General features: G+C 47.2%; 1 protein-coding gene across 2 annotated transcripts in view; it reads right to left on the bottom strand.

Moving 5' to 3' along the window:
* Nucleotides 1-23,336, bottom strand: part of CD79A (CD79a molecule) — a 70,365-nt gene that overhangs the window by 14,197 nt on the left and 32,832 nt on the right. For both annotated transcript variants that reach the window (XM_033914543.1, XM_033914541.1), the window contains exon 4: nt 7,177-7,245. In XM_033914543.1, coding sequence (XP_033770434.1) covers nt 7,177-7,245 — 69 coding nt within the window. The remainder of the gene's footprint in view (nt 1-7,176; nt 7,246-23,336) is intronic.

Genomic DNA, 23,336 nt, shown 5'->3' with positions numbered 1-23,336 from the left:
CGTTTCTTGAATTCCCTATAGGTAGTAGGCACGAGCAGTTGTTCCAGGTCTTTACCCCATAATGCTGCTTGATGTGAGAAAAGATGCTGGTGATGACTTTTAAATTTACAACCTCTAACCGGTGGAGAAACAAAGTTTGGATATGAGGTTCTCCTGAATCTGTTGGTTGTTGGTTTGGGGGTGACTTCTGAGATAAAGTTAGTAAATGGGATAATTATTGTGAAGTCATCAGCGTAGCTAAATAGTTTTATCCCCAGTTGGGACAATTGCACACCCAATGAGGCCATGTAAACATTGAAGAGCAGTGGGGATAATGGTGATCCTGTGGCACGCCAAATGGATTGCTCCATGTATCAGAGAGATCGTAATTAAAACGGACTTGGTACCCTGTTTCCCCGATGATAAGGCAGGGCCATCAAATAAGACAGCCCCCCCCCCTTTTTAGAAAAAAATGTAAAATAAGGCACCCCCCCGCAAATAAGCCACCCACCGATACCTGCGCTTACCCGAATCGGGTGGTACGGTGGGTGACTCCGTGTGGTCCCTCCGTCTACCGTATTTGCCTCCATGACTCGTGCCGCGCCTCGTCATGAAGTGAAGAGGAGGAAGTGACAGGACTGCAGCGCGCGCACGTGACTCCGCGCAAGGAAACACAGGCAGCTTCCCTCATCCCTCCCTAACGGAGACTGCAGGAGTTTGTTCACGGCCAGAACATCCAAAAGTGAGACACGCAGACAGGTTTCTTTTGCTGTGAGCAATACCACTTACTGTATATAAAGCCTGTTTAAAATGCATACGGTATATAAACAATGGTTTCACATTGTCAAGTCCCCTCTGATGCTGCACTACAGAATAATCTCTTTACTGTGTTTCCCTGATGGAGAACATTGGGGACATTAAATGGTACAATATATGGTATGATGGATAAAGCTGGCCATACACGGTACGATTTTTCGGCCGACCGATTCTTCAGCCGTCAAATAAGACAGCCCCCCCTTTTTAGAAAAAAATGTAAACAAGGCATCCCCCCGAATATAAGCCCTAGAGCATATTTTGGCCTTCCAAAAAAAATAAGACAGTGTCTTACCATCGGGGAAACAGGGTAGGTACGTGATATAAGGAAATCTCGAAACCAGTTTAATACCTCTCCTCTGATTCTAATTGCATTTAAGCATTGTAATAGTTTCCCATGGTCCACCAAGTCGAAGGCAGAGCTCATGTCAAATTGCATGATTAGGGCATTGAGGCCGTTACTAAACAAGTAGCACACATTGTCCAAGATAGCCGCAATTACTATCTCAGTGCTAAACAGAGGCCTAAAACCAGATTGAGTTTCATGCAAGAGAGAGAACTGGTCGAGATATTCCATCAGTTGGGTATGTACCATTCAGTCCATGATTTTTACAATAAATGGGATGGATGCTACTGGTCTGTAGTTGGTTACTGATGTTGGTGATTCTTTATGATTTTTTGGATTTGGGGTTATTATAATATGACCATTATTAGTGAGGAATTTTCCATTGTTTAGGTTATTGGTTATTGGTTAGGTACCAAGAGAAAGTAAGTTTTAAAAGGGAGATTTTTCAGTTCACGGTATTCCATCTTTCCACAACTTCCTCCCCTTTCCCTTCTAATGAAATACCTGCAAGGCTTGAAGAAAAGGGCAGATACCAGCAGCTCCCAAAACATATCCAGCCCAATTTCACACCCAGTGGTTCTTGGACTCACTCAATTGTGGGGAGTGGCTGATAAAGCACTAAAAATGATCTTGTTGCTTGTTCTTATTTTTTCTTCCTAGTTTCACCCCTTCTGCTACTTCTATCCCTTTCTTTATCCCTTAGTGCTTCCTCCCTCCAACTATATCCTTTCTCTTCTCAGAACCCTTTTCTCAGCCTGTCTCCCCTATCAATCTCACAGAGTTTCTCTCTCTGTCCTCATGTTGCAGCCCAACCCTTACCCACTTAACTTTGTATCACATCCCATGCCCCCCAAGCTTGCATTCGCCTCAGTTTTGTTTTCCCTTTCATAGTCCATATCTCTTCCCTCAGCCTCTTTTCCTCTCACAACCTATTAGTGTCTATATCTAATCTTTCCTTTCCCTGCTTCTCTATTAATTCCTCATTTCTTTCCCAGTGCATCTCTCAGCATTTCTCTCCTCTCTCTGGTAGACCAAAGGCAGAGAAAACATAAGGACAGGGATAAAGAGAGGCAATAATGGACAAAAGGGGAGGGATTAGGGACATAGAGAAGAGATACTGAACATGGGGAAGTATCTCTTCTCTATGTCCCTTTGGCCAGTGGAACCCTCCCTGTGCATGTCCCATCTCTCTGATTCAACTTCATGTGGGCAGAACATGCACAGGAAAGATCCCAGCGAGGTAGGTTTCAGTGCTCTCTGCCATGTGTGGAAGACTGGTGGCCAGGGAGGGAGAGCAGGAGTGATGATGGACCTGGGAAGGGGGAGAGCTGGTTCGATGTTCAACCTGGGTATGGGGTAGGACGGGGGAGGTGCAACCTACCATTGGTCAGCCCTGGACATTTCTCTCAATGGTAGCTGTGCCCTGGGTTACATACTCGTTGCTCACGTAAATGTAGAGAAAATTAGCACTTATGTGTGTAAACACTCTACATGCTGTCCTTTTTAAGGGCATATATAATTGCTATAGCATGAAACTGAAAGTGGGGGTGCACATGTGAACGGAGCTGCAGAATACTGTAAGTTATGCACATTCCTTCTGCATTTACACAACTGCAGTTATGCCAGGTCTGTAGCTGTTGTAACTATGACCACAAAAAAGGTTTGCCAATACAGGGTTACACAAGTATTTTATAGTGCGATTTGGACACCAAGATGTTCTTATAATATATGCTTCCATCGTGTAGTGTTATAAAATTGCTACTTTCATCCAAGATCCCTCTTGTCTGTGTCTGATCTCTGTATGCCGAAATGCCAAATGTGCCCAGACAGCCGGGCAAGCAGCAGGAGAGTCGGGAGGCAGGAGAGAAGAGGAGTAAAGAAGGAGGGGACAGAGTCAGAGAAGGCAGAAGAGAGTGAGGGGCAGCGGCAAGAGGTAGCTCCGCCTACCTCTCCGACGTCAGAAGAACTCAGATCCAGAGCTTCCCTTTAAAAGGGGAAGGGCCAACGGCGCATGTCGAAGGCGAGCATTACAGGTGTTCGCATTAGCGAGAGCATCTTTTCGAAGGGCCTTAAGAAAGAAGAAACACTAGGGAAGGATACCTACACAGGCAAGTACCACAAGGGCAACAGGACAGACAAGCAGTAGATAAACAAATTCAGTAGTAGCAGAGGGCAATCACAGCAGACACAGAGGACACACACAAGCAACAAGAGTAGCAGGTTTAAAATCAGGAGAGGGACTTCACAGTAACACCAAGGATGCTACACAGATTCCTACACAAGGAGAAGCCACTTCAGACAAAGTATGAGAAGGCATATAGGGAAACAGGGAGAAGCCACTTCAGACAGCAGACCGGCAAGCAGACAGCAATGGAAGCAGCAGACAGAAGCAGAATGTTGAGCTACCCAGTTTTCTGCACCGTTTGCCATATGTATGACTACCTTCCCTCTGGGAGGCGGTCTTATGTATGCACTCGATGCGAGGAACTGGAGGACCTGATGAAGCAAGTCAGACTCCTGGAGGGAATAATAATAGAACTAGAAGCACTTTGAGCAGTGGAGAAGGAGGACAGAGAGGCAGAAAACTTCATGACAAAGGAAACCAATGAAGAAGAAGTCAGGGAGTTAGAAAAGTTCATCGAGGAGGCATACAGGGAGGCCATGGAAAATCACCAACAGTGGAACAGCCAAGATACATCTACAGTGAGTGAGGACCACCTGGAGGACAACCACAAGGAAGGAATAGGTGACACAGCAGTGAGACCTGGAAAGGTGGATGGAACCCGCAGGAAGACGAGTCCAGTGCAAGCCAATGCCAGGATGAGGGAAGATGGAAGTGCACAGAGAACATGGACCTACGGCTGGAGAGATGGACATACACTGGGGACATGGACCTGTGGCTAGAGAGACAGGAGAAGATAGAAAGGACAGCGATCGTCGTGGGGGACTCCATCATCAGACAAGTCGACAGACACATAGCGGGAGGAATATAGGATCAGCTGGTGACCTGCCTACCAGGAGCCAAGGTAGAAGATATAGTGAGCCATATCGACAGGATCATCGACAGTTCAGACGGGGATGATACGGCAGGAAACACTGAAGGACCAGTTCTGGATGCTAGGAAGGAAGCTGAAGACCAGAACACCGAGGGTAGCATTCTTGGAGATCCTGCCGGTATCCAGGGCCAACAGGAAGAGGCAGACGGAGCTGCAAGCAGTCAACACATGGATGAGGCGCTGGTGTGAGGAAGAGGGATTCAACTTTGTGCGCAACTGGAAGACGTTCTGGGGGAAGAGCAAGCTATACAGGAAGATGGACTCCACCTCAGCGGAGATGGAACGAGGCTACTTGCAAGCAACATCAAGCGAGAAATTGAGAAGTTTTTAAACTAGGAAGAAGGGGGATGCTGACTGTTGACCAAGAGTCGGTGGTTCGGGAAACTGTATACCTAGAGGATACTGTGTAGGAAGATTGCGGGAAAGACTCACCAGATCATGGGCAAGATAGAAATCCTGATGGATCGAAAGGGACACAAGAGGGAAGGAAATGCAAGAAAGTAAAAGGCCGCAAACTCAAGTGTATGTGCACGAACGCAAGGAGCCTAAGGAATAAGATGGGGGAATTGGAAGCTATGGCACAAAAAGATAACCTTGACATCATTGGCATCACGGAAACATGGTGGAACGAGGAAAACATCTGGGACACTGTGCTACTGGGATATGAGCTATACTGCAGTGACAGAGTAGGACAAAAAGGTGTAGAACTAGAAAGGATGCTGGGAAACAGTGATCACAACAACAAGAACACAGGGGCAAAACATTGATCCAGAATGACTGTCACAGCACTGAACTTCCGAAAAGGGAATTACGAATAGATGAGAATCATGGTGGGGATGAAGATTAAGAAGAGGATAAGTACTGTAAAAATGCTAGAGCAAGCATGGTCCCTTTTGAAGGACACAGTCACCGAGGCACAAAATCTATATATACTGCATATCAACAAGGGATCCAAGAGGAAAAAGAACAAGGAACATGCGTGGCTCAATGTAGCGGTGAAGGAAGCAATTAGAGACAAGACTTCGTTTAAGGAATGGAAAAGGTCAAAAATGGACGAAAACTGGAAAAACCACAAACAACATCAAAGCAGGTGCCATAAGGCGGTAAGAGGGGCCAAAAGAGACTACAAGGAAAAAATAGCCAAGGAGGCAAAAAACTTCAAGCTGTTCTTTCGATATATTAAGAGGAAACGACCTGCGAAGGAAACGGTGGGGCCGTTGGATGACCATGGAATAAAGGGAGTACTAAAGAAGGACAAAGCCATCGCTGACAAACTGAACACATTTTTTTGCGACTGTATTTACTGAAGAGGATATATACAATATACCAGAAGCCGACAGGCTATACGCAGGAACGAAGACGGGAAACTGACAGGGTTGACGGTCAGTCTAGAAGAGGTATGCAGGCAGATTGATACACTTAAAAATGATAAATCCCCGGAACCGGACGGTATCTATCCGAGGGTAAGCAAGGAACTGAAAGGGTTTATAGCTTAACTGCTTCAACTAATAGCCAATATATCGATCAAATCAGGAAGGATTCCGGAAGACTGGAAAGTGGTAAATGTTACGCCGATCTTCAAGAAAGGTTCAAGGGGAGATCTGGGAAACTACAGACCAGTGAGTCTGACCTCGGTACCTGGAAAGATGGTAGAGGCACTGATAAAGGACTGCATCATTGATCACCTTGACAGACACAATCTGATGAGGACCAGCCAGCACGGCTTCAACAGAGGAAGATCTTGATTGACGAACTTACTGCACTTCTTTGAGGGAGTAAACAGGCAGATAGACAAGGGTGACCCGGTCAACATTGCATATCTAGATTTTCAGAAGGTGTTCAACAAGGTCCACATGAATGACTACTTTGAAAAATTGCGAGCCTTGGAATCGAGGGTGATATACTCAAGTGGATTAAAAACTGGTTGGGGGTGAATGGACAATACTCGGACTGGAAAAGCATCACGAGTGGAGTGCTGCAGGTTTCTGTGCTTGGGCCCGTGTTCTTCAACATATTTATAAACAACCTGGAAATTGGTACGACGAGCGAGGTGATTAAATTTGCAGATGATACAAAGTTATTCAGAGTATTGAAGACACAGATAGATTGTGACGACCTGCAATATGACATAAACACGCTAGAGGAATGGGTTGTGACATGGCAAATGAGGTTTAATGTGGATAAGTGTAAGGTGATGCATGTCAGCAACAAAAATCTTATACACGAATACAGGATATCCGGTGCAGTACTTGGAGAGACCCCCCCAGGAAAGAGACTTGGGAGTACTTGTACTCAAGTCATTGAAGCCGTCCGCAGAATGTGCGGCAGCAGCAAAAAGGCTAAACAGAATGCTAGGAATGATTAAGAATGGGATCACAAACAGATCGGAGAAGGTTATCATGCCGATGTACCGGGCCATGGCATGCCCTCACCTAGAATACTGCGTCCAGCACTGGTCACCGTACATGAAGAAGGACTTTGTACTACTCGAAAGGGTCCAGAGAAGAGCGACTAAAATGGTTAAGGGGCTGGAGGAGTTGCCGTACGGTAGGAGATTAGAGAAACTGGGCCTCTTCTCCCTTGAAAAGAGACTGAGAGGGGACATGATCGAAACATTCAAGATAATGAAGGGAATAGACTTAGTAGATAAAGACAGGTTGTTCACCCTCTCCAAGGTAGAGAGAACGAGAAGGCACTCTCTAAAGTTAAAAGGGGATAGATTCCGTACAAATGTAAGGAAGTTCTTCTTCACCCAAAGAGTGGTGGAAAACTGGAACGCTCTTCCGGAGGCTGTTATAGGGGAAAACACCCTCCAGGGATTCAAGACACAGTTAGATAAGTTCCTGCTGACCCAGAATGTATGCAAGTAAGGCTAGACTCAATTAGGGCACTGATCTTTAACCTAAGGGCCACCGTGGGAGCGGTCTGCTGGGCACGATGGACCACTGGTCTGACCCAGCAGCAGCAATTCATATGTCTCACCTCATACAGATTCTCCCCCTCATCCAGATGTATCTTTAGTTCCTGCATCTTCTCATTCTCTGTCCGCTTCTGCAGGAAACAAAGGACAGTAGATCAGAGACTGAAAGTCACAGAGAGGGAGTATGAACTCTTCAGGCCAATGGACTATGACCAACCTTAGCAGGGAAAGTGTGAGTACCTCAGGAGGTGTGTCAATGGGAGAGGGAGTGCTACTGGGACAGTGTGAGTACTGCAAGGGTTGGTTCACTGGGGAGACTGAGTGCTAAAGGGAAAGGGTGAATACTACAAGGGATGTCTCACAGGGAGAGTGTGAATGTTACTGGAAGAGTGTGAGTACGGCAGGGGATGTCTCATTGTGCAGAGTGAATGCTAAGAGAAATGTGTGTGTGCACCATACGTAACGTGACCATTTATTTTTTTCATCAAATTGGGACACCTATTAATATTCATTCCCATCCCCAATCCTGCCCAGCCCCACCCCAATATCTTATTATTTCATAATGGTAACCATAAAATAAAAAAAAACATAAAGCACCCTATACGCAGAGAAAATGTTAATTATCATTTATATTTGGGGGGTTTTCAAAGATGTCACCTCAGTAACTATAGAAAAATAGACAAATATAGTGCAAAATATAGACAGCAGATATAAATTCTCAAAGCTGACACATTTTGATCACTAAATTGAAAATAAAATCATTTTTCCTATCTTTGTTGTCTGGTTATTTCATGAGTCTCTGGTTGCGTTTCCTTCAGACTGTGCATCCTTTCTTTCATTTATTTCTTTCTGCACTCAGGCCCAACAATTGTCCCTTTCTATTCTCTCCCTCCTTCCTTCCTATGTCCTTAGTGTCCCCAGCGCCTCCTTCCTATGTCCTTAGTGCCCCTTCCTATTTCCTTAGTGCTCCCAGATCCAATGTCAGTTCACCTTTGTTCTGGGTCTCCCTCTCTTTCCCTCCTCTGTTATGATCTTGCCTCTCTCTGCTCTTCCTCAGGGTCTCTCCCCCTCTGTCTGCACCTCCCATAGTCCTGCTTCTGCCTCCTGTCTTTCCTCTTTGGTCCAGGCCTTTATCTCTCTAGTCTTTCTTCTACTTACAACCCACCCCCCTTTCTCTGCCTTTTTCTCTCCTTCCTTCCTTCCTCCCTCCTTTCCTATGTCCCCCCTCACTGCCTTCCAGCCTTTGTCCCACCCCTTCCCCCAAAGCCAGCCTGCCTGCCTGCCTACCTCCCCCAAAGCCAGCCTGCCTGCCTGCCTGCCTGCCTACCTCCCCCAAAGCCCTCCAAACCCTATAGTGCTACTAGACTTATGTAGTCCTGTACACATTATATGCAGGTATTCTATCTCGAGAGGGTTCACAATCTAAATTTTGTACCTGGGAAATGGAGGTTAGGTGACTTGCCCAAGGTCACAAAAACCTTCACTAGGAACTGAACCTAACTGGCCAGGGTCAAAGCTTACTCCTCCGACAAATTACTTAGACTGTGTATAACTCAAGTAGTGAAAATAAACTTATTTGCTTGCTGAGATTTGACAGAAAAAAAATCAGTAAAACTTCATCTGTGGACTGGATTTGGCCCTTGGCAGGCCTGAAAAATGATCTGCATGGCCTGCAGCTGAGGGATCCTTCCCTATGTTGATTTTCCAAGCCACGTTTGTCTCCTCTCCAGATGCCAAAACAGCACATTCTCTCCTAGTCCCTTCCCACACTGGTTGCTGCATGTGCCCTCCCTACCGCGCCCGATTCCACCACCCCTGGTCTGCTGCCGCTGCTTGCCATCCAGAATCCTTCTTCCCGATGTCAATTCTGATGTCGGAGAGGAAGTTCCGGGCCAGCCAATCACGGGAAGAAGGATTCTGGACGGCAAGCAGCGGCAGCGGACCGGGTGGGGGTGGTTTGAATCGGCGCTGGAGAGAGGCTTGGCAAGCAGCAGCGGCGGTGGACCGAGGGGGGTGGAATCAGGCACGGCAGGGAGTGGAAGCGATCGCCTGTGCCTTTGTCCCCAGGCACAGCTTCGGGATGCTGTCCCTGAAAACGGGACATTTTGGCGTCCCGAAGCTGTGTGTGGGGACAACGGGACAGGGGATCAAAAAAACGGGACTGTCCCGTTGAAAACGGGACGTATGGTCACCTTAACCATACGGCATAGCCTGTCTCACTGGGGAGAGAGTGAGTAATGCAGGGAATGTCTCACTATACAGAGTGAATATTAAGGGGAAAGTGTGTGGACCACAAGTTGTAGCATGTCTCACTGGGGGAATGTTACATGGTGTGTCTGGTTGGAAGATATTACAACAGAAGATTGCTCTCAACTATTAAAGCCTCACTTCTAACCTTAAATAGACTCTGAAGAGAAAGTGAGACTTTTAATTACCTAGCAACATGCTGATTAGCACATTCATATGTAGCTTGTAATCTGCATTAAATTAGTTTCTGTGTACCACTCATTGCTAAAAACCCCTTCCTGTGAATATTGTAATCCCTCACTCTTAAATGAAATGTGTTTTTATTTAACAATGGCTTACCATTAAGTAAACTAGGTACTGACTTACGATGGCAGTTTCTGTGAAGCAGTGCTGTGCTAGTTACTGTAAAAATAAGTAGCTAGTTACCATTACTAATTACATGGGATGAAAAGTAACTAGTTACTGATTTCAGTTATTCTTACTAAATGAACATAGTTACATTATTATGTTCAAATCTATTTTATTAAGCAGAAAGAAATACATCAGAAAGAAGAACATGGTATACATTTTCAACAAACAACCGCGGAGGGCTGGACTCTTATGCCCTCCCCGGACCCACCTCACCCCCACCCCACAGCAAAGAAACCCCAACCCCCCACCCTCCCGTCCCATCCCCCCACAGATACAAAAACTCAGAGGCAGGGATCAGCAAAAACACTGAGAAACACAGAATCAAAGGTGAAGTCTATTCAAAACACGGCTACAACTCTCAGGAGTCAAAATGTTCAAATACGGAGTCCAAGTGTGAACAAAGTCTCTGCTCCGGCGTCGAGAAGAACAGGCCAAACGGGCCTCCCAACCCATAAGTTCATGAAGGCGATTCCTCCAATGCCAAAAGGAAGGGGGCTCAGGAGAAAGCCAGCAACACAAGATACATTTCTTCCCCAAAATAAAATATTTACTAAGAAATAATTTTTCATAAGAAGTGTACATACCCAAGAATGAGAAATGGGCAAACAGCATAGACTGCACGGAGACTGGCACAGGGGTCTGCAACAAGCCCTGTAAAAAGGAGGCCATATCCGTCCAGAAGGTCTGAATCCCCTCACAACTCCAAATACCATGAAAGTAAGAATTTACCTCCACCGAACAGCGGATGCATAACTGAGAATCAATACAACCCATATGGTAAGCCTGACTCTGGGAAGCATAGGCCCTCAGGACAGTGCGAAAATGACATTCACGTAACTCAGCACTATGTACCAAGCCCGCAGTTCGTGTCAGGGTTTTTAATATAAAATTGTCCCCCAAGTCCCTACCCAAGTCCCGCCGCCATGCCTCCAAAATATCAGGGAAAACCCTAGGCGGACAAAGAGCCAGGATCCGGCCATGCAGAGCAGAGATAGAGACCCTAGTATCAGGGTCTGCAGCCAAAAAAGTACAGAGCTGGGTCCCAAAATCCCCCCGCAAGGAAGTCCCTTGGAGGGAAGCCACATAGTGACTGAGTTGACAATAAGCAAAGGGAAGACCAATCTCAGGGACCCCCCTCCCCGCCAACTCAGCATACGGTAAGAGAGACCCATCATCCCGCAGAACATGCCGTAACTGTTCCACCCCCCGCGCCCTCCAACGACCGAACACGGAAGGTCCAACCCCCGGAAGGAAAGCTAAATTCCCCGCCAACGGTAGAAATACACTAGTATGAGAGTCCTGATTCCACAACCGAAGGATTTGATGCCACACTGTCCACAGGGACCGAAACAAAATACTACGCTTACAGGGTCGCGGCAGTTTAGACAACGGGGCATGAAGGAGATACAAAAGATGAAGAGGATAGAAATGATCCCGCTCCAGGGAAAGATCCGTATAAAAAGAGGTACCCAACACCCAATCACTAATATGACGAAGCAAACAGGCCTGGTTATAAACCCTGATGTCAGGCACCCCCAAACCACCCCCGTAGGCAGGCCCCACCAACAAAGACCATTTCAGTTTAGGTCTACGTCCGCCCCAACAAAACCGGATCAATAGGGAGGTGAGGGAACGAATATCCTTCTGCAACAAAGAAAGGGGAAGAGTCTGAAGAACATAAAGCCACCTCGGGAAAACAACCATACGAAATAAATGAATTCTTCCCAAAAGTGACAGCGGCAACGCCTGCCATTTGGCTAGCAACAGTTTAGTCTCCTCCAGGAGTTTATCTATATTAAGACGATACAGTTGGGCCACATCCATAGTCAGCCTGATCCCCAGATATCTAAAAGAAGAGTCAGCCCAGCGCAACGGGAAACCATTCCCCCAAAACCGCTGAAGATGAACTGAGGAAGCCAGTGCCTCAGATTTCGCTAAATTCAAGGCGAAGCCAGAGAAATCTCCATATTCCCGAAGACTTTCCAACAATACGGGCAAGGATCGCTGCGGGTCCGTTAAAAAGACCAAGAGATCATCCGCAAACGCGGCCAGTTTGAAATGGGAATCTCCCAAGACCAATCCCCGAATATCCGCATTTGCCTGAAGCTTCCGAAGTAGAGGATCTAAAGAAAGCACAAAGAGGAGCGGCGACAAGGGGCAGCCCTGGCGAGTCCCTCGGCCGATAGGAAAAACCCCCGAGCAAGTCCCATTAACTAAAATCCGCACCTCTGGATCACTATATAGTGCCTGGATTGCACCAAAAAAGAAGGGGCCCAAACCGTACGTCCTCAGCACCGCAAAAAGGTAACCCCACTGCACCTTATCAAACACCTTCTCGGCATCAAAACTAATGAGCATGGCGGGGCTACCGTCCTGTCCCACCCGTTCCAACGCCAACAAGATGCGCCGGATATTCTTGGCTACCGGCCTATCCCGCACAAACCCCACCTGAGAGTCTGAGATCACCGATGGCAAAACACGCGCCAGGCGGTTAGCCAAAAGTTTAGCCAAAAGCTTCGCCTCATAATTCAACAAGGAGATAGGGCGGTACGATTCAGGTAAGAGAGGGTCCTTACCAGGCTTCGGGAGAACTATAATAGACGCTAGATTTACGTAGCGAGGAAGAAAGCCCTTAGCAACACTCAAAGTTACATTATTAATTACAAAAAAAAATTAACTAGTTAATAGCTACTTTATTAATTATAACTATATGAACATTACAACGAGTACTTTATTTTCAAATAAGTTTCTTATTGGCTCTGAGCATTAAAAGCATTTCAAAATGCTCATCGGTTAAACTGCTCCTGCATGGTGTAAGAATCTGTTCACCAATGCTGAATAGTCTCTCCACTGGTGCGCTTAACAAAAGGCTCATATTCTTCAGAATAAACACTTCCTTCACAGTTGGATAGTGCTGGAGACTGGATATATCACGAGCAACATCATTCAAGAAGAGATCTAGTTCTGACTGCATAGTGTTGTCCCCTTTATTTGATTCATAGAAGCAGAAGCTGATGTCTTTACTGGAAGATGGTGCTTCCTCCTTTTTATCTCAGAGTGATAATATCTTATGTCCACAGTAGTCCTTCCTGAAATCTTCCTTTTAGAAGGGGTGGGAGGACTCCTCCCCTTCTGGGGTTCTCTGCCCAGTGTTTAGGGCCTCTTAGCCACTTCAGAAACCCTTTTTATTACTAATAACAGTACATGCAAATTAGTCCCTTTAAATATGCAAAAACAGTCCAGCCCTTTATGAAGCAATTATTTCAGTTCAGTAGAGCCCATTTGACTGGCTGTCACCACATATAGCCGGTACATAGGTAGTTACTGTAATGCACTGTGGCGAGGCAAGAGAAACAAGTTGATTTGGAGGCTTAATGAAATTTGTCATCAATTTTTCTGCATGCTACGTCAGGGAGAAGGCTTCCAGATGAGGCACAGGATACGACTTTGTGCACAAATTACTGCAGCAGTGAGGAGGAAGAAGCCGGCCAGAACGTAAAACACCCGGCGGCAGCAATGAATAAAACGCATTGCACCGTGGGCCGCATAAAACGGCCAGGCAGGCCGGATTCGGCCCATGGGCCTTGTGTTTGATACCTGTGTATTAAAGCTACACAATTGCAGGATCTGCATGGTAAGGAAGAGGCACTGTGGGTCAATCTGGAAAGAGGGAATGGAAAACATATTTACATTGGTGTAATATACAGGCTTCCTTCACAAGCAGAAGAATTGGACAGAGATTTAATAGACATTCAGAATACAGATGTAAAAGGGGAATTATTACTAATAGGTGATTTTAACATACTAGATTTGTGGAGTTTTCTAGATGTAGGGAGATCCTGGATTCTCTCCAAGGAGAATTGTTCTAGCAGTTGGTAATAGAACCCATGCGGGATGGAGCCATACTGGACGTAGTGCTTACAAATAGGGAAAGTATTTCTGATGTTACAGTGGGTGACATCCAGTGATCACCGCATGGTGAGGTTTAATATTAATTCAGATGTAGAGATGGCATATTCAAAAGTAAAGGTTCTAGAATATAAAACTAAATTTGTTAAGATGGGAGATTATGTCAAGGAATTTGTGTGGATGGGAACATCTGGGCAAAACTGAAAGGAGCTATTGTAAGGGCAACAAACCATTTTGTAAGGAAAGTACGTAAAAGTAAGAGGAAAAGAAGGCTGCCTTGCTTCTCAAAAGTAGTAGCTGAGAAGGTAAAGAAAAAGAGGTTAGCTTTCATAAACTACAAAAAAACACAGAAAGAGGAAGACAGGCAAAAATATCTGGAAAAATTAAGAGAAGCTGATCGAGTAGTCAGGAAAGCAAAGATACAAATAGAAGAAAAAATGAAGAGACAAGACATTTTTTAGATATATCAGTGATAGGAAGAAGTGCAAAAGTGGCATTGTGAGACTCAAAGGTGAAGGGGAGAAATATGTAGAAGCTCATAAAGAAAGGCTGAATTGCTTAACAAATATTTTTGTTCTGTATTCACAGCTGAAGCGCTGGGAGCGGGACTGCAGAAGACAAATTCGAATAGGGATGGAGGAGTGGTAGACCCTGATCGATTTTCAGAGAGTTGGTGTCATGAGGAGCTAGCTAAATTAAAGGTGGACAAAGTGATGGGGCCGAATGGTGTACATTAGAGAATGACATGTTGACTATTATTCACGAGTACCCCACAAGAAAGAAAAAAAAGTCTGGTTTCCGTGGGTATGGGGACAAGGTCATTCACCGCTCCTTGGAGTGGTGAATGGCCTTGTCCCTGCAGTAAAGTATCTGCCGCAAGTTGCTTCCCTTTCTACCACTCCCGGTCAGCAGCCCTCCTTGCGATTGTGTGGTCCAGCAGCCTCCCACCCCCCTCCTGATCGCCAGCAGCAAAAATCCCCTCAACAAATCTATGACTCTCCTGGGCTGTGTTGGCTCCTTCACGACTCCCGGGGTGGGCCTACCAGACTTTTGGTAGCTTCCGACCGGAACCTTCTTGCCACCGAGTCAAGGAGGACTTGGCGGTAAGAAGGTTACAGTTGGAGCAGCCCTATCTGCAGGAAGTTTGATAGGCCCGCTCCGGGAAGCAGAAAGGGGCAGGGCCAGTGTTAGTGGAGGACAGACAGGGCACCTGCCTTGGGCCTTGTGATCCGGGCATCTCTTCCCTTTTTGGGCCATCTCTCTCCCTTCCCCTCACCTTCGCTTGCGCTTTTTAGTTTTTTCTCTCCAAGCGGCCCGGACTCTGTAGCCTTCTTATAAGTCATGTAAGACTGCCCCGAAACATTTCCTCTGACGCAAGCCACCCAGGCAGAAACAAGAAGTTGCATCAGAGGAGAAGTTTCGGGGCAGGCACAAGCGACTTGAGAAGGCTACAGTGTCCGGGCTGCTTGGAGAGAGAAAACTTTGATTATGAAAAGTGCCGCAAATGTTTTTTCTATGATTTTATTTAAGAGTGAATGCTTTTTGGTATGTTTGTAGTTTCTGTGGTTAGATGTATCTTAGTGTGTTTGCTATTTATATGGGCCAGGTCTATCCTATCTAATAACGGAGTTATTTATATATATATAGATAGATAAATATAGTTTATTTTATTTTACTTTTATTGTATTCTGTAAACCACTTGGACCAGTGAATTGAACGAGCGGCATAGATTCACCAGAGGTAGAGGCAACATGGATTCACTAGATCAGGGGTAGGGAACTCCGGTCCTCGAGAGCTGTATTCCAGTCGGGTTTTCAGGATTTCCCCAATGAATATGCATGTGATCTATTTGCACGCACTGCTTTCAATGCATATTCATTGGGGAAATCCTGAAAACCTGATTGGAATACAGCTCTCGAGGACCGGAGTTCTCTACCACTGCACTAGAGGTAGGTCTTGTCAGACAAATCTGATCAATGTTTTTGGCTGGGTGACCAGAGAACTGGATAGAGGGAGTGCGCAAGATGCAGTGTATTTAGATTTTAGCAAAGCCTTTGACAGTGTTCCACACAGACGTCTAATACAGTGATTCCCAACCCTGTCCTGGAGGAACACCAGGCCAATCGGGTTTTCAGGCTAGCCCTAATGAATATGCATGAGAGAGATTTGCATATGATGGAAGTGATAGGCATGCAAATTTGCTTCATGCATATTCATTAGGGCTAGCCTGAAAACCCAATTGGCCTGGTGTTCCTCCAGGACAGGGTTGGGAACCACTGGTCTAATAAATAAACTGAGGGCCCTCGGGATGGACCCCCAAAGTGACGGGCTGGGGTCAGGAACTGGTTGAGTGGAAGACGACAGAGGGTACTGGTCAATGGAGATCACTCTGAGGAAAGGGATGTTACCAGTGGTGTATCTCAGGGTTCTGTTCTTGGACCTGTACTTTTTAACATTTTTATAAGCGATATTGCTGAAGAGTTGACAGGTAAACTTTGCCTCTTTGCAGATGATATCAAAATCTGCAATAGAGTAGACACCCCAGATGGTATGAATAAAATGAAGAAAGACCTAGCAAAGTTTGAAGAATGGTCTGAAATTTGGCAGCTAAAATTTAATACTAAGAAATGCAAGGTCATGCATTTGGGCTGCAAAAACTCAAAGGAACGGTACAGTTTAGGGAGTGAAGAACTTATAGTTTCAAGTTTTCAAGTTTCAAGTTTTATTTCACATTTGATGAATCGCCTATTTCAGAGTTCTAGGCGATGTACATAATATAATAAAGAAACTTTAACCTAATTACAATAAAATCAAATTGTGACTCACATGAGATATAGGCAGTGGCGTACCTAGGGGGGGGCGGGGGGGGCGGGCCGCCCCGGGTACCAGCCCTAAGGGGGTGTTCCCGGCCTTGCCGTTCAGTCCCCCGCCACCCCCGAAGGACCGCTCGCCCCCCTGGCCTCCCCGCACCACCTATGAACAGCCGCAGCAGGATCGCGAAGTCAGCGTCAGCATCCCTGCGCTGCTTCCTACGACGCGATCCCGCCCCTCCTCTGACGTCAGAGGAGGGGCGGGACCGTGGCGCAGGAAGCAGCAGGGATCGCTGACGCTGACTTCGCGATCCTGCTGCGGCTGTTCATAGGTGGTGCGGGGAGGCCAGGGGGGCGAGCGGTCCTTCGGGGGGGGCGGGGGACTGAACGGCAAGGCCGGGAACACCCCCTTAGGGCTGGTACCCGACGCTGACTTCGCGATCCTGCTGCGGCTGTTCATAGGTGGTGCGGGGAGGCCAGGGGGGCGAGCGGTCCTTCGGGGTGGGTCGGGGCATCAGGCCTTCAGGGTGGGGCGGGCGGGCAGGCAAGCAGGCTTTCAAGGGGGGGGGGGGGTGACAGGCAGGCAGGCAGGCCTTCAAGGGGGGACAGGCCTTCGGGGGGGGGGGTGCAGACATTCAAGGGGTGCAGGCCTTCAAGGGGGGCAGGCAGGCCTTCAGGGGGGTGCAGACCTTCGGGGGGGGGGTGTAGGCCTTTGGGGGGGTGCAGACCTTCAAGGGGGTGCAGGCCTTCAAGGGGGGAAAGGCAGGCAGGCCTTCAAGGGGGGGACAGGCCTACAAGGGGGGGGGGGACAGGCCTACAAGGGGGGGGACAGGCCTACAAGGGGGGGGACAGGCCTTCAAGGGGGGGTGCAGGCCTTCAAGGGGGGTGCAGGCCTTCAAGGGGGAGACAGGCCTTCAAGGGGGGGAAAGGCAGGCAGGCAGGCCTTAAAGGGGGGACAGGCCTACAAGGGGGTGGGACAGGCCTTCAAGGGGGGGACAGGCCTTCGGGGGGGTGCAGACCTTCAAGGGGGGAAAGGCAGGCAGGCCTTCAAGGGGGGGACAGGCCTACAAGGGGGGGGGGACAGGCCTACAAGGGGGGGGACAGGCCTACAAGGGGGGGGGACAGGCCTTCAAGGGGGGGTGCAGGCCTTCAAGGGGGGTGCAGGCCTTCAAGGGGGAGACAGGCCTTCAAGGGGGGGAAAGGCAGGCAGGCAGGCCTTCAAGGGGGGACAGGCCTTCGGGGGGGGGGTGCAGACATTCAAGGGGTGCAGGCCTTCAAGGGGGGCAGGCAGGCCTTCAGGGGGGTGCAGACCTTCGGGGGGGGGTGTAGGCCTTTGGGGGGGTGCAGACCTTCAAGGGGGTGCAGGCCTTCAAGGGGGGAAAGGCAGGCAGGCCTTCAAGGGGGGGACAGGCCTACAAGGGGGGGGGGACAGGCCTACAAGGGGGGGGACAGGCCTACAAGGGGGGGGACAGGCCTTCAAGGGGGGGTGCAGGCCTTCAAAGGGGGGTGCAGGCCTTCAAGGGGGGTGCAGGCCTTCAAGGGGGAGACAGGCCTTCAAGGGGGGGAAAGGCAGGCAGGCAGGACTTAAAGGGGGGACAGGCCTACAAGGGGGTGGGACAGGCCTTCAAGGGGGGGACAGGCCTTCGGGGGGGTGCAGACCTTCAAGGGGGGAAAGGCAGGCAGGCCTTCAAGGGGGGGACAGGCCTACAAGGGGGGGGACAGGCCTACAAGGGGGGGGACAGGCCTTCAAGGGGGGGTGCAGGCCTTCAAGGGGGGTGCAGGCCTTCAAGGGGGAGACAGGCCTTCAAGGGGGGGAAAGGGAGGCAGGCAGGCCTTAAAGGGGGGACAGGCCTACAAGGGGGTGGGACAGGCCTTCAAGGGGGGGACAGGCCTTCGGGGGGGTGCAGACCTTCAAGGGAGTGCAGGCCTTCAGGGGGGGGGGGTGCAGTCCTTCAGGGGTGGGGTTTAGGCCTTCAGAGGGGGACAGACCTTCGGGTGGGAGGTAAAGTCCTTCGGGGGGTGCAGGTCTTCAGGGGTGGGGTGTAGCCCTTCGGAGGGGGGACAGACCTTCGGTGGAGGGGGGTCCTGGTGTAAAAGTACACAGAGGGAGAGAGGGAAGGGGGGGTTCAAAGATACATGCATATGCCAGACTTTGGGGGTTAGAAATAATGGGTCTAAAAACAGAGGAGTGGGAGAGAGATGGTGCATAATGGGATTTAGGGAGGGAAGGAACAGAAAGGGAGATAACTTGGAAACAGGGGATGGTGTGGAGGGGGGATAGAGATACTGGATAGGAGGATAGTTGGGAACAGAAAGGGAGAGATGGTGGATCCTGGGGTGGTGGGGAGTTGAGAAAAGGTGAATCTGTGGATGGAGACAAAAAAAAGGAAAGATGCCAGATCTCCGGGAGAGGGAAGGGAAACGGAAGGGGAGAACAGAGATGGCAGACGGATGGTTAGCACGGAGAAAGGAGACCCTGGCAAGCAAGACAACAAGAGCCTGGGACCAACAAGATTTGAATATTGATCAGAGAACAAAAGGTAGAAAAAATAATTTTATTTTCTGTTTTGTGATTACAATATGTTAGATTTGAAAAGTGTACATGAGACAGCTTGAAATGGGAACTTTTCTATTTTTGTGAATGGCAAGGCTGAGTTCAGTTAAAATATATGCTTTATAAGAAAATATAATAATGTGTTTTATAAAGTTTATAAGCATTGCTGGCATACTCGGTGAGGTGTTCCTAGTGTTGGTGGTGGTGGTAGCATGTCAGTGTGTTGAGAGGAAGAGGTAGTCTGGGAAATTCTGCTGAGCAAACTCTGGGCCCATTTCCACCCCCAGTTAGTCCACTCCACTCAACTGGTTCACACACTGAGTGGGTCTTTGGGTGTTATTTCTGGGTAGTTGTTTTAGAATCTCTTCCAGTGGTTTGTCAGTATCTCCTTCTGGTCCAAGGAAGGAAACTTTGTCAACCTTAGCATTGACCTTCAGAATATGTTTGTAACAGCGCTGCTTGTGTGGCATTAGGCTATGTAGTGATCGAAAGAAAAAAACAGACCTTTGCACATTTTTGCACTATATGGTGGGTGTATGAGGAGATTCATTTCCTGCACAGTTAAGTCCATTTTTTCTACTGAATAATAGTATAGGTACAATGAAAGTAAATAGCAAAAATGTTTGAGTAGATAATTAAGGAAATCTTTTTCATATTGCTTGCTTATGGACTGGGAAAAAAGACTGTTCAAGCAAATGTCTCCAGAACTGCTTTAATGGAAAAATGTGATTTTTTTTTTTTTTAAGTACTTTGTGAAATTTATTGTTGTTGTGAAATTTATTGTTATACTTTGTTTAAACTTAAAAAGCGGTGTCATTAACAGTGAATCTAATCGAAAAATCGATTCAACAGGGTGAATCGGATCGAATGAAATATTTTTCTCTGAATCGGGCAGCACTATTGGCTACCATGAGAATGGGCTACTGGGCATGATGGACCATTGGTGTGACCCAGTTAGGCTATTCTTATGTTATGTTCTCATCTGTAGGGGCCTTTGTTTTCACTTCTTATTTTAATGTATTTTTTTCCTGGGAACTTATCAGTGTTTTTTTATAATGGGAACAAAAATGGAAGAGAATTAATGTGTGTGGAATGGGGGGGGGGGGTAACTAATTTCTTCAGCTAAATAATTCAATCCACTTCAAACAGACATAGGAGAACTCACGCACCATTCACACACCCTCCAACCAAAAACGTCAAAAGAAAAAAACTGTTCGACAACCTCCTAGCCATTCGAGCTGCAACACTTGACCCCCAACTCTACAACCTATTGACCTCGACCACAAACTACAAAACCTTAAAAAAAGAAATAAAAACCCTTCTATTAAAAAAACACATAAAACCAAACTAACATAATCAGAACTGTCCCAAGCATCACCTGCAACTACTCCATATGTACTTCTGATGTCATGACAATTCAGACATAATTTATGTTATGTTATGTTTGGAATAATGGTTACATAAATGAGGTTCAATAAAAGAAAATTTTCTGTGGGAGCATTTGTTGGAACTTCTGTTATCCTGATTTCTTCTATCTGTGGGCTTTCTTTAGCTAACCTACTTATCTGGGGCTTTCCACTTCTGCAGCTGCCCTTTTCACGGTCCACTTTGCGCTTGCACTCTCTGGGGAGGGGGGGTGGGGTCTGGGCTTGGTGGGGTAGGTGTGTCTGGTAGTTTTGTCTGGGTGGTGGCTGGGTGTTTCTTGGGTGCTTGTTGTGCGGATTGGTGTGTCTGGTGAGCGGTCTGGGTGTTGTTGCTTGTGGGGGTTTTTTTCATTATAAAATATGGCTGAGGGTCTAGTCCGGCTTATTATTCTTGTGGGTTCTGGGGTGGGATTTGTTTGCTTGCCCCAAGTTTTGGCCTTTTGTTGTGTATTGCTATGCCTCTCATTGGCAATTTTCTCTTGGGAGAGGCTTGTTCATGCTTGTTGTTGCTGTTACTCTCATTCTGTGTTCTTTTTGATAATGTATAAGTTTCTGTACAGACCATGGTTGCTTGTCTGGACCTTTTGCCATTCTCAATAAAAATACTTTGGGAAAAAAAAAAAAAAAAAAAAGAAAATTTTCACTGCCTGTTTCTATTCTGACCATTTATTCCATTTCATGGTTATTGCAAAAAAAAAAAAAAAAAAAATTTTACATGAGGGGGGGGGGGTGTCAAAAAATGATGGGCCCCGGGTGCCACATACCCTAGGTACGCCACTGGATATAGGAAAGGAGGGTAAAGTTACAATGGGGAAAAGGAAAAAAAACAAAAAACCAGGGAAGAACGAAAGGTAGGGTAAAAATTTATTCAAAGCACTTCTTGCATATTTGTTTGAGCCAAATCAACAATTTAGAGGATTAAAAATTAGTTAATGGCGTCCATAAGTTAAATTATAGATCGAAGGCGTCCTTAAATAAATGGGATTTTAAAAGCTTTTTGAATATTAGGATATCACTTTCTATTCTAATATAATGGGGAAGGGAATTCCACCATTGTGGACCTGCAACAGTAAACATATCAGCTCTTCTCGTTCCAATGATTTTTAAAGAAGGCACAGTTAGTAAATTTTGGTTGGATGAGCGCAAAGATCTTTGGGGTTTGTATGGGATAAGTGATTTCAAAATAAATTGTGGTTCACTGAATGTGAGGGACTTAAAGATTAGGAACATCAGTTTGTAGAGGATCCTATGGTTAATATGACAGAAGAGCGGGACTTGGGTGTGATTGTATGTGATGATCTTAAGGTGGCCAAACAGGTTGAAAGGGTGATGGCGAAAGCTAGAAGAGGTATGGCCAGGAGGAAAAAGGAGGTATTAAAGACCCTGTATAAAACTCTGGTGAGACTTCATTTAGAATATTGTGTACAATTCTAGAGATTTATTTATTTATTCAATTTTCTATACCGTTCTCCCAGGAGAGCTCAGAACGATTTACATTAATTTATTCAGATACTCAAGCATTTTCCCTGTCTGTCCTGGCGGGCTCACAATCTATCTAATGTACCTGGGGCAATGGGAGGATTAAGTGACTTGCCCAGGTTCACAAGGAGCAGCATGGGTTTGAGCTCACAACCCCAGGGTGCTGAGGCTGTAGCTTTAACCACTGCGCCACACTCTCCCCTCTCAATATGTATACTTTGGAGGCAAGGCAGGAGTTAGGAGATATGATAAAGACATTTAAATACCCACATGGTGTAAATGCGCATGAGTCAAGTCTCTTTCTTTTGAAAGGAAGCTCTAGAATGAGATGGCTCTAGAAGTTAAGAGGTGATAGGCTCAGGAGTAATCTAAGGAAATACTTTTTTACAGAAAGGGTGGTAGATGCATGGAACAGTCTCCCGGAGGAGGTGGCAGAGACAGAGACTGTGTCTGAATTAGAGAATGACACGGTGGCGGTTACCTGTGGCTAGCCGCGTTTAGCCGCGGGTAAACCGCCGAAACGGGGAAAGAAAAATAGCAGTCGCTGCGGGGACGGGGACAAGGCCATTCACCGCCCCGTGGAGCGGTGAATGGTCTTGTCTCCGCAGTGAGGTATCAAGGATCACGCGGTCCCCGCAGCCCCTGCCTGCCCGATCGATCTTAGGCAGCTCCCTCCCTTCACCTCACCTTAGTTTGCAGGCTTTCTTTTTCAGCGACCCGCACGCTATCAAAGAGGCGCGCACGCATGACTGCTCAGTGTTCAATCTTCTGCTCTGACGCAACCAGAAACAGGAAGTTGCAGCAGAGCAGAAGATTGAACACTGAGCAGCCGCGCGTGCGCGGCTCTTTGAAAGCGTGCAGGTCACTGAAAAAGAAAGCCTGCAAACTAAGGTGAGGTGAAGGGAGTGAGCTGGCTAAACGGTACGATCGATCGGGCAGGCGGGTGGGGGCTGTATGTTCCCGGCTCACACTGGAAGGAGGGAGTGAAAGGGAAAAGGATTCTGGGCCAAGGGGATGAAGAGGGAAAGAAAAACCCACAGCAGGAAATAAAGGGGAGGACAGGCAGGTGAGCCAGATGCTGGAAGCAGGGGGGGGGGGGGGGAAGAAAGAGGAAAAGAAGCTAGATGAGGTTGAAAAGAAGAGACACACTGGTATGGAAGAGGAAGATAGGGGAAATCTGGACACAGGAAGGTAACAGAAAGAGGGGAAATTATGTGCATGGGGCATAGGGACAGAGACATAAAGGGGACATGCCATGGGGATGGTATATGGACACGGGGGGGGGGGGACATGGCAGATACATAGGGGAGATATTAGAAATGGGGAAAATAGGAGCACAGAAGCGAGATGGTTTGTGGGGATGGGACAGGGACTGAGTTCGCAGGCTC

This window comes from Geotrypetes seraphini, chromosome 11, assembly GCF_902459505.1.
Source record: "Geotrypetes seraphini chromosome 11, aGeoSer1.1, whole genome shotgun sequence".
NCBI classification, from domain to species: domain Eukaryota; kingdom Metazoa; phylum Chordata; class Amphibia; order Gymnophiona; family Dermophiidae; genus Geotrypetes; species Geotrypetes seraphini.
The sequence above is the reverse complement of the archived record's forward strand: the minus strand, read 5'-3'. Positions and strand labels throughout refer to the sequence as shown.